The 12,381-nt window shown below is 34.7% G+C and overlaps 1 protein-coding gene across 1 annotated transcript in view; it reads left to right on the top strand.

Annotated features, from left to right (window-relative positions):
- Positions 1–12,381, top strand: part of IL1RAPL1 (interleukin 1 receptor accessory protein like 1) — a 777,597-nt gene that overhangs the window by 96,239 nt on the left and 668,977 nt on the right. Inside the window, exon 2 of the mRNA XM_080377620.1 lies at positions 6,784–6,889. Within this exon, the coding sequence (XP_080233746.1) occupies positions 6,808–6,889 (82 nt within the window). The 5' untranslated portion in view covers positions 6,784–6,807. The remainder of the gene's footprint in view (positions 1–6,783; positions 6,890–12,381) is intronic.

The following is a 12,381-nucleotide window of genomic DNA, read 5'->3' as shown; positions in this document are numbered from 1 at the left end:
AAGTTGTACTGTCTCTTCTTAGCCACAGCAGTTCCCTAAAGTAGGTGTTGGATAGTTTTCAGCTAAGTAACTGTTTTAATTTATGGTGCAGGGGGACGAGATGTTCAACTGTTTCTTCGATAGAGGATTCTCAAGCATATGATGTGTTACATTTCAGGTATCTGCAGCCTTCTGCAATTTATTTGTCTCTAAAAGCACTATCCAGAAGCCTTATCCATTACCTACCACACAAAAAAGTCACTTCATGAAATAATTAGGAACACATTAAGCAATCTAAACAGTGTGCAACATATTAATGTTTGCTAGTCCATCACATTAAGTGCAAATGCTATTTTTGACATTACTGTTTTACACAAGACTGGGAAAATAAATACTGAGCCAGATATCAGGATTCTTCTAGTTCTGACAGAAGGTTTCTTGCTTGCAAAATCATTTTGAACTACTTCATGTGTTTAAGTGTTGCATGTTTCTTAACAGAAACTTTTGAGAATGGCAGAATATATGATCTTAAATTTTACCAGCCAAATTGCCATGTGTACTATACCTTGCATGATAGATGGAATATTAAGGAGTTTAAAATCTTAGCAATAAAAAATATCTTTAAGAGAAGGCAGTAGTGAGTGCCAGGTTTAATGGGAAATGTGATGATGCAATTGGTTGGGAACTGCTCCAAAGGATTCTGCTGAGTTCATATTCACAGCCTGCTCTGCTGGGCAGGTGGCATATTGGCTTTTGGTTATTGCTGCTTAAAACATCCACCATTTGTTCAACACAATGCTTTTTTAATCATCTCCTTTTAGGTTTTTGTCATGACAGTCACAACTAATTTGGGAATGCTGCTTAACATGAATGAACAGGGGCAATTTGCAAAGGAAATCCAGTACCTTATTGCCTTCCTGGTGCTCATGACTGCTTTCTCTTGAAATTGCTGAATCTTTTTGTTTTCTCGGACTCTAGAAAGGACTATTTTTATGGACTTTTGCTTTTGAAACAGGTGTATTTTCCTCTAGCTAACATTTTAAGTATCATTAGGGGTCACTTTCTGTTCTAGAATGGTACCATAGCAGATCATGACAATTAATTGACACTTATTTATGAAATCTTGCTGATTCTAATTTAACTTTTTCCTTGAAATTTAATAATTTAAAGCAATTGTATTCAAACTGTTTGAGCTGTGTTCTGGATGTGTCAAAGATACTAATACTATACCAATATTTTGTACCGTCCTTTACATTTTGTGAGACCTAATGACATGTTGTTCAAGGATTTGTAAAGAAGCGCCACACAGAAAGGGACTCTTACTGAACAGGCATTTTTGTCTATTTGTTTCTTATGTATTCAGGTGATATTTCTTTGTAATTTTGTTATCCGTTCATACTTTACCAGGGACAGTTTTGTGCCTTATTCACAATACTGGCACTAAGAAAGAAACTTTCAGTGCATACCCCAGTTATCACTTGTCAAGAAAGGAAATTGGAAACTAAGATTTTTACTACTGATTAAAGGCTTTTCTGCCACATGAAAATACACATGCCTAAATGAAGATATAGGGTTTTTTCCTTTGTTTGTTTGGTTATTTTTGTTTGCTTGTTTGTTTGTTTGTTTTAAGCAGACTAATCTTGCTAGCTAACACAACACTTTCATGACATTGCGACAGAACAGTCACGAAGTATTTTGCAGGGTTCACAGGATCCAGCAATTTTTTAGGTATTTTTTTTCCTTTGAAGGGGATATGATGGAGGAAGAAGGATAATGAAGTAGATTTGTACATGTGTAAAAATATATAACTTCTTCAAAGTTTGAAAAACAACACAGGAAGAAAAATGATTTTCAGATAATTAGTTAATGGAAGCTAGCTAACATTTATAGGCTGAGAATCAAGTCCTTAAACCTATTGTAAGGGACTGAGCCAAAGGAAGATTTCTTACTTCAATTAACTTTAATTCAAGGTTTGGGAAAGGCCCAAAATGAACATAAGTAAAATTAGGAAATAAGAATTTTCTTTCCCGTTTTCCTGCCTTATCAGGAATTGCCTTACTATTGTTTATTTAATCTCTGCTGAGCTGTTTTGGGAAGTGTATCTGTGTGTGTTTTACTCACAGTGAGTATTTATGACAATTTAAGACAAAAAGCGTTCTTGGCATTTCTCCTGAGAATGTTAGTGTTGAGATACAGCTGTATTTCTATTTCTGTCTCAACTGGAAAATGAGATACTTGGACATACAGATGCTAGAGGCTTTCTGTGTCAGTTTTGTATCAAACAATGACACCTTCTACAGAAAAGACTTTTAAAATTAATATTATGCCCAGTCAAAATTTGTGTGGCATGTATTTATTCAGGAATATTCAACAAGTTTTCAGCATTGTGGTGTAGAGGAATGCAGTTGGGTTAATTAGCATTGATAACATACAGCTGTGGGCTGGCTTCAGGGGCTGCTAGTTGGCTCATGTAGACAAGGTGCAGGTGTGGCTGGGGCTGTTAAGTGGTTGGGCAGCCAAGGAAGAGAGAGCAGCTGAGGAAGAGGGAAGAAGCAAGAGAAGCGAGAGCTTGCGTGGGATGAGGAGAGACTAGGAGAAGGCAGCAGAGGGACTGGAATTAAGAGTATGTTGGTATATGATGGTAAAAGATCTTGTTGCAGCCGGGTAGTTTGGAGAGTGCTGTGAAATTGTGGTTCACGCAAATAATCAACCTGCTACTGAAAATCTGAAGTTGTGAATGCTGCTTAAAGATGAAAAATATTTCAATTCTTGCTATAAAGAAAAAGCAACCAAAAATCCCTATTCTAAAAGATTCTGTTAGTCTGCTATTCACCCATGCAGTCTAGGTGTTTTATAGCCAAAGAATATGTAAAACATGCTAACACTGATGCAACTTAAGAAGTAGCAATTAAGTTTGTAAATACCATACATTGTCTTAGCTTTTAGTGGAAGTTAATGAAAACCAAGGGAAAATAAAAAGTAGAAAGAGCTTTTGTAAGTGTGTATGTAAGCTGTTTATGTAAGCCTATTGTTTAAAGAAACAACAGATTTGTTCTACTTGTTAAAATCCCAATTTTGTATCATTGTTTTTAAAAAATTAAATTATAGCTACTGATCAGTAAAACAGCCTCTTCCTTAAAAAAATCATTGCTGAAAGAAGGCTGCTTCCAATTAATGAGATATCATACTCCAATTAGTGTTAAGAATTTGATTTCTCAGGGTTATGCTTTTTATTTTGTCTTTCAGTTTAAAACCTAAGTGGGTATGTTACAGTGTCTAGCCCTCAGGCATACTCATTGCAGCAGTGAAGGCATTTTCTGTGGACTTCTGGGATCCCCTTGGGATGTTCCTTTTTTATCTTCTACTGGCTTGCTTATTTTGCTTTTACAACCAATTTCACTAGGGTGACATTTTCTAGAATAGTCAATTGCTGAGGCATTCACCTGGAACAGGAAACATGAGGTGTTAAGTACCTGTTTTGAATCAGTCATACCACCGAGATATTTTTTCCAACAACCCAGGAAACTTCCAAAGCCATAAGGCTGATGCCAAAACGGCACAGAGTAACTGCTCAGAGACGAATTTTGTCTTTAAGCAGCAAAGGTATTTATTTCATGCAACGTTGGGCAGCCAGCCGATTTGCACCAGACAAACTAGCTCCAAAGTTTTCAGTGAAAAGTTAGGCGGTTTATACAGTTTTCCTGAGAGGTTACACAACATCTTTACATACATACTCATTTGATTTTGACACCTGATCATTCCATTCACAATAAGTGGATCTAGATGGAGTAGACCTTTCAATTTTCTTTGTTCAACGATTTCCTGACTTGATGGTCTCCTTATCTCCTTCAGTTGCCCACCTTATCTTTTCTAATTATTCAGAGTACATTCCTGTCTGAACACAAACAGAGCATCACCCAGAGCATTGTACCAAACTCATCCTGACTAATCTTTTTATGTTAAGACCTTGTTACGTTTCTAGGCACCAGCTACACTATGCAGATCTTTAACTCTTTCCATTTTCTTTGTTTGAGCTTTTGATTTTTAAAATTAAGAACACATCAGGGAAACTTCTCTTCCTGCAGAAAAGGAGAAAAGGGAGTGGAAACAAAAGAGAAGGGCTGGGGAACTCTGGGGAGAGCCCATGTGAGATCTTATGTATTGCTCATATTGCTGCAAGGAGGCAATGGCTGCTGCTGGGAGCCACCCTCCTTTTTCTTTTTTTTTTTTTTCCCTTCTCCTAGCAGTAAGTGCTTTTTCATATCCCAAAGACAGTAGTAGCTGGCTACCTTCTAGGGATTTACCACAAGCAATGTAGGCAACAGTCAATTTTTCTTATGCCTTTAAGCTAGACCAGAATCTCTGGGAATAAATGTATGTAAGAATGGCTTCCGCAGTGGCATCACATGTTTAAAATGCAATCCTTGCTCTACCATTGTAATAAATATGGTGGTTCTTGTTAACTTGACAACAAGCGAGTGATATATGCATGGACCAACAGAAGAAATAAGTTGACTGTACTGTTTCTTCCTGATGTTCTTGTATTTAGTGAGGCTTTCTTTATAGCTAACGCACGGTTTTCCTACAAAGATATTTATGAATACTTATGAATACATACATACATATATGCAAATATATGCATGTATGTTTATATTTACACTTATTTCACAGTAATCAGAAATATAATATTTTGATGTATGGTCAAAAAGGATGTGTTTGGACTTGTTTTCACAGTCATTATGGATGACCGATGTAGTGAATTTGTAATTGCATAGTAAGTTCCTGTGGTTCTTTGGACAGTATATATCAGGTTCACATAAAGCAAGAAGCTGACTCTCATTGAAGATATCAGCCTCAGGATTTCCCACGGCATCAGTTAGTGCAGTGACTGAGAAATAAGATTTTGATTTTGAAAAGCTTGACTCAGGTCTGCAGTAAAATGTGGCATAGCATCTTGTGATACCTATTCACTGTGCTCCTAGAAAGTTAACCTACATTTATAGCTTCTAAAATTCTAAGGATCTATGGTATTTATAACTGCCAGTGGTCATAGTACTTAGTTAAATTTTAAACTCAGTTAAAAATGTTAGCATTGCACATAATTTATCTCACAGTAATCATAGATTTCATATTTTAAATTTCTATGTTGATAAGCAGTTTATTGCATAACCTTTCTGAAGTTTAATGTGAATGTAGGTATATGATAGTCCTTCATCCGTGATGCTAAAATACTAAAGTTCATTCACAGCCAATGACTGAACAAACCTATTAATGCTTGTGTGTTTCTCTGTGTGTATAAACAGTTATAAAAAATAAGATATCACAAACCGATGTCAGCAAACTCTGTCACTCCGTCATCTTTAATAAAGTCATAATCATGCATGCAGTAGGTTTGTGCTTAGTTCTTAAATGCCTTGAAATGTAAAGGTATAAAATGGATTCTATATGAAGTCATCATTACTTAAATAATTCTTCCCACAATGTGCTCTTTTACACCCCCACTATTTCTTATTTCTAGCCTGTCTTTTTGGAGATGAATATATTTTAAGATACTGCTTTTAAAAATGTCTTGGGTACTCAGTAACCTGACTATAAATGAAAGTGCAAAAGAACCATGGTCTCACATGAAATCAAAGCTTGTACTATGTGGTTTCTTTTTTAGATTTTTTTCAGTTGCTGTCCAGTGCTGTGATTAACAGAATCAAAACCACATTGACTTAATCTGGGTCTTTAATTATAATACTAAAGAACCATTGATCACAGCTCCCCCTCCCCTTTAGATAAGAACATTTTTTCATAAAATACTATAATGACTATAGATAACATAGATAGACTCTGCTGTCTAGCTTGACTAATCAGAAGATTTGGCGTCCCTTTTCATTTTTTACACATTGAAATGTAAGATGTTAGTCCTGTCAACCATTCCAGAACAATGCTGATAATCATCATGACTAGATGACACCCTCATCATTATATGGGGAATAAATGGAATGTTTAGTCCCCGCTTTCACCAGCTGTTCCCACCACTTAATCCCCAGGGGACACAAGTAATAGAAATGCAGAACTTTCATCTGCATCTCAGAGGTGAAGGTTGAGCCATCTGTGATCCACCTCACTCCCATCCCAATAACATTGTCTTCTGATTTAGTTCAGCAAATTTGTTAGCTTGGACATGCTTGGGGAATTTGAACTCATCTAAAAGGAAGTTTTACAGGAGCCTCTGCTGATTCCTCTGGTGCACTCTTTATGTTTCCTTTTTCGCTGTTCCCAAAAAGATGACCAGATTTGTTTTTAATTAATTGTTCATTGCATTGTGATTCTTGTGCTCAATCTGTTGCATTAATAAATGGAAGCAAAAGTAATGAAAAAGACCATTATTTTCTTTTTCCTGTTGGAGGGGAGGGAGCAGGAATAGATTACGTGCTAAAAAGAAAGAACTAGATGTTATTTTTCAGGTTTAGTGAAAAGATCACACTTCCATAGAATAAATTGATCAAAGTTGTTCCAAAGACCCAGTGACATTTCAATGTGTAGACCAAGTTGAAACTTAAGCTCCAGGGTTAAATGTAGTGTGTGTATGTGTTTGTTTTATGGTGATTTTAGTTTACCTTTTCTTTCTTTCTTTTTTTTTTTTTTTTTTTTTTTTTAAAAAAAAAAGTAATAATAGATCAGGTTTGGTGCATTAAATTGCTCATAAACACTGTATTCACCTTTTCTGCAATGTCAATATTGTGATTAATTACTTCAAGTTTTTTTCAGCACTAATATAAAATCAATGTTTCTTTCTTCTTTTTGGTACACTAGGAAGCTGCTACAGAAAGACAGAAGATGAAAGCTCCTATTCCCAACTTGATTCTCTTGTATGCTACTCTAACTCAGAGCTTGAAGGTTGTGACCAAAAGGGGATCAGGTAAGTAAATCTTTATCTTTGTGGTTACGACGTGGTTTGGAACGAAGTGCTTAATATTTCCAAATATATACTAAGGAGTTGTTATGGTGGTTTGGAACATAGTTAAGAGCATTTCAAATTCTGCAGCAAAGTTAGTAGCTTCTATATACTTTTAGACTATATTGTGTCATGAGAACGTGATGAAAAAACCCAGAAATGTTAAAATCAGATATGTAATGTGAAATCAATGTAACCATTCATCTGCTGAAGAAAAGTTATTCCCGGAACTATTCAACTTATTCAAAAGACTTTGTTGCAATCAGTGTTGATAGTATGAGCTACTAGATTTATCTGTTTGACTATGACTATGTACTTCATGGTGAAGCATCTCTTAGAAGTGAAGATCATGCAGTTTTGGTTTAGACTACTGATTTTTGTAATACAACAAGTAGATCAAGCACATTAAATTTAATAACCATGAAAAGTGAACTAGAAAAATGTGGTTTTGAAAGGGCTACCTGATACATGGTGGAAGAGTTTAATTCAGCACAGAAAATACAGGCAGTTTTTTAGAAACCAAGCAGAGGATGACATATTTACCCATCATCTTTCATACTGTTACTATAGATGAATTAGCTTCATGTGTAAATAAAGGGAACACCAATACGGAGAGGTCTGTCACCCTGAAATTCTAATTTTCCTCTCTTTTACTTTTCATTGATTAATGAAAAAAAAAATTATACGATACTACTTCTGCAAACTATGTTGCTCTGTGGCACTAAAGGGCACTAAATCCATAACAAGTCTTAATTCCATGTTGATGGAATTAATTGATTAAGTTTGTTGTTACTAGTCATTTTCCTTTTGGAGTGTTTTAGGGAGCTTTTATTGTACTGTCCCAGAAGTCTGGCTCCAATTTTTAATTTTATTTTATTTTTCCATTATTATTTTAAAAAATCTATTTCCAACTGGAAGTCGTTGGTAGTTGCTGTAAACTGGTGCTTAGGGAGGTCTTTATACATTTTGGGCAACAGCTTAAATCTTATCTTCTCTTTTCAATGGATTATATTTGTAAAAGGATTGTGACACTCATTATGTCTCCAATATTGTAATGACTGGAAATGTAGATGGAAGGAAGGCAAATAAGTAGATATATTACAATATCACAAGTAGAAATATTAGTAGAAAGTAAGGTGTTTCTTAACCAAGACTTGAGATTAAAATACATTTAGGGTTATTTAAACTCAAGAAAACTGGAATATACAGATTCTGTGCAGAGCAAAAGAGTTTGTGATGGGTTGATGTGTTTGTAATATGATATTAAAGCCTAGGTATTTATAATAGATATCCTTTGATATCTATTGTCTGGGTGAGCCTGTTCTCTTTGATTAAGATGTAATACTTGCAAGCTTGAAGTCAAGGCCCCTTAATCCAAATTAACTTTAAAAATTATTGACCATCTTAAAGTAACTGATATACATTTTTAAGGAATTGTAAAAACTAGCCAATCATCACATACCTGTTACTTGAATGTGACAATAATAAGAACTTGCATTGTCTTCACATTTTATTTCATTGTTTTTGCCTGTATCCTCTTCCTCTGATGAACCAATGCCAGGAAAAGAGGTAAATATACATTTTAATTTTTGTTTGGGAAAATAATATAATTGCTGTCCAGCAGAAGAAAGAGCACACAATACTTTTTAACATGTACAGAATATGTTCATCCTGATGCTGTAATAAAAAGGAAAAAAAAATGCCAACACTCTGGAAATCTTTGGATCATACCTTACTGTAATATGAGGTTCTTGGTATTTTTGCATTCAGATCTGCTTATCCTGTTTATAGCTTCAATTAGCTGTATCACCAAGAGGGCTCTTAGTCATACTGTATGTGCAAAGGAAAAATCTCTGATGTACGGAAATCTCAGATCTTGCTGCCTTTGGTCATGTGGTTTAGTGACTTCAGACTTGAAAAACTTCCACAGAAGTAGGTGGAATGTAATAACACACATGATGCTGCTTGGCTTGTTTGTGGTGATGTTCTTTGATTTGCTTTGCTTTTTTCTCCCTTGGGTGCTTGGGAGGCCTATTTTACAGTCCTGAAGAGTTTCTACAAAGAAAACAGTATTTATTTTAACAGAAGTTTTAACAAAACAAGATTTGCTTATTTCTGCTGTGAAAGTAAAAATGTTTTCCTACAACTAATGCAACATAATTAGTAGTAGGGAAAAAAATCAGCTTGGAAAATGAAACTTTAATTTTATGTGAACATTAACCAGAGGCAGAGGATGGTGAGGACGTGGTTTGCATCTCTTTAGTCATTTCTATTTGTGAGTTGACTTCATCCTTGAACTGTCAATGTTTAAGTAAAATGAATAGCAAAATAAAGATATTGGCATATTTTTATATTCATGAGATGTTATGATTATAAATACGGAGTAGTAGTATCCGCCTTTTAGACGTGTTGCTTTGTGTACTTCCTTCTCCGTTACAAAGTAATGTATTAAAAGTTCTTGCATTAATATGCTAAATAATTATCCTAATTATGACTTATTCCTTCTAATTCCCTTTTGTTGACTTATTCCTAAATACCAAACGTGAAAACAGAAATCTTGTGTTCTTTATATATTTAACTTCAGGTTTTTATGTTAAAAAGAGATTTATTTTTGGAAATACGTCATTTCTATACTGTCAGTTGTTCTTTTCCTGCTAGAGTTCTTCAGCCCTCTTCTTTTAAAAGTTTTTTTATCAGCTAAAAAGATTGTGATTAATAAAAGTATGAGTTTCTCCATCTGCTAGAAATAAATTTCCAACCAGTTCTCTGATTTGTCAAGAACATGAAAACCTACTTTCAGAAAGTCAGTGAGGATTCACAGCATGCCAAAAATGTGCAATAATTTGTAGGCTCAAATTCTCATTTTATTTCTAATAAAATAATAAAAATTCTGGCTTTCAAGACTGAAGTTATATCAAACAACTATATGTGTAAACAATTAGGGACAATGTAGTATTCTTGTCTGTGTTGATTGAAAAGCAGGTTGAAGAAACATTGCAAGGGAAAGCTTAGGCTGTGCTGTGTTGGATTAAATGTCTCATCATGAGAGCTGTCATTATGCAAATCACTTAAATGACATTACTTAAAGGCAGTCCTTGAATCTTTCTACCACTGTATGCTATTCATCAGTTGAATATAATAACATAGGGCATAAAGGGAAGAGTATTAATCAAATATTTATTACATTACCAGGAAGATGTGCTTTAAATTAGCTTGCTCACAGCTGCGTGACATACCTCTTTAATGCTTTATCTTGTATGATTCTGTTTCTGTTTGACAGAAGATACATCTTTCCCCCCTGCTCCCCAGTTAATATTTTAAATCATTTATATAATACAGTGAACAGTTTCAAATTACTCTTTTAACACATAATGGATTTATTTTACGTTTAGAGCATGTAATATCTGTATTTGTTACATAAGAATGGCTGGATAAGCATTTCCATTAACAATTCTGTTAATAAATACAAATGATGCAAGAAACTTCTTCCTCTATCCACATATGCAAAAACTGAATTAGACTTAAGCACACCTAAACTTTTCTTATCAATTGTAGCTGAATGCACAACACCTATAAGTTGTAATACTTTCTCAAGCAAGAAAGAAAAGATCTTTTTTCTTAACTTTTGCAGTTCCAGTCACTGACTTCGAAGTAGACATAATGGTTGTCGACTGGTTATTTTAGGTATTCAATGAAGTCCCCATGGACTTCTGGAGAGTCTTCAGAGCCTGCAACAGTAACTGCAAAGATGAACTTTCATTTAGCACGTAATGGATATCAGATATGATCTCTTAAACAGGATGCTGACTCTGTCGGCTTTTTGAAATATCTCAGAGCATCTTGCTTCATGAAACAGTTCCTCTGGTCACCATGTCCTGCTTGCTGCAAAGGAAGAATAAATACTTTAAACCTATATATTTTGATTCATTCAGCACATGGTTTTACTGGAGTTGGCTTGAACCTTAAAAACATAGGAAATAATGCCTGGTTTTTAGCATGACACCAAACTTCATATACATTTAAGCAATGCCTAAAACATGCATAGATTTACTTTTTGTATAGTCCACTGAGTGTCTGTTGCTCAGCAAAGTCCGTGATGGTATTTTGAGAACTTTCTGGTAATGCATTTCTAAATGATTTCCTTTCAGTGATTTTTCCTGAAATTATCCTGTTAGTTTGAACTAACATGGTTTCACATCCTTAGAAATTTAGGTTTCTTAAAGTCTATTCTTCTCAAGTTGAGTAGTATTTGATGACTGACGTGGTGAATACAGATTATTATTATTATTATTAATTATTTAATATTCATCAAAGAGGAAGTACGTTAGGAAAGGGCATCATGCTGATTCATACAGATTTTTTTCCCCCCTATAACAAGTATGTTAGGTAAAATACTTGTGTACTGCATTGCCATCTGGTGGTATTTTCCAAGGATGCTGAATAGACAAAGGAAAGGGAGGTGGGTTTTTTGTTAAAAAACAAATCTGTTAAAAGGGACAACTGGGGGCAAATGTATGACAAAATATTTTATTACATAAATGCGGCCAATGAAGAGACGGGACGCAGCTTGATGCAAGCAAATGTCAATTTATTGTACAGAAGCACGAGTTTTTATACTCTTTCAGAAGGTGCGCGTTTTAAACAGATTGGTTCTTGAAGCTAAGCATTACATACTAGGCAATCCCTGATTGGTGGTTAACTACCATCAATTAACAACAAGGTGTTATCTTTCCTTGGCGCCATCCGTCTCCCACTCCCCTGTGCTCTGCAAACATGCCTCATCATGTTAATTGTTGTCTAGACAAGCTCGAGCACATTCCCCTCAGCTAACTGATTGCCGCGCATGGTCCTAGTTTCCAGCCCGCTCCTGCACATAAAGAACTATGACTTCATCAGTTTAATTAGACAGTATTAGTGTAGTGGCATTTTATACACTCACAATGCCTAATAGCAATCTGGTGTTGCCTTGTATCAAAAAAGGTGAGAGTTTTTATTACTGTCTCTAGTTCTCTGTTTTTCTACAGATTATTATGCATTATTATTTAATTAATAATCTGTGTTCAATTCTGCTCTTGTGAATGGAAATTCTCTTTTCTAGGTCAAATTTATTCTATGATGGAATAATTCAACTTGAAGGACAATCCAATGATGGGTTAATAGGATTTGTAAGAGATCTTTCATATGATGAGACTGAGGTCTATAGATGTATTCTGTCATGTAGCAGAAGACTGCTTCTCTTTTTAATGTCTAGTATTTCTATACTTCAGTTATTATGAGTGAATGTGAGTAGTTCTAGTTGTACTTGTATGGAAGATCAACATTAGGAAAAAAGGAAGAGCTTTGATGTTATGATGTTGGTATTTCTGAATTTTAGTTTGTTTTGTAGGAGATAATTTTGAATTTTAATTAGGTAAATGTAATTTAAGATAATTTTTTTTTGGTTTTGTTATAAAACT

The sequence above is a fragment of the Falco punctatus genome (assembly GCF_963210335.1).
Source record: "Falco punctatus genome assembly, chromosome: 2".
NCBI lineage: Eukaryota > Metazoa > Chordata > Aves > Falconiformes > Falconidae > Falco > Falco punctatus.
The sequence above is the reverse complement of the archived record's forward strand: the minus strand, read 5'-3'. Positions and strand labels throughout refer to the sequence as shown.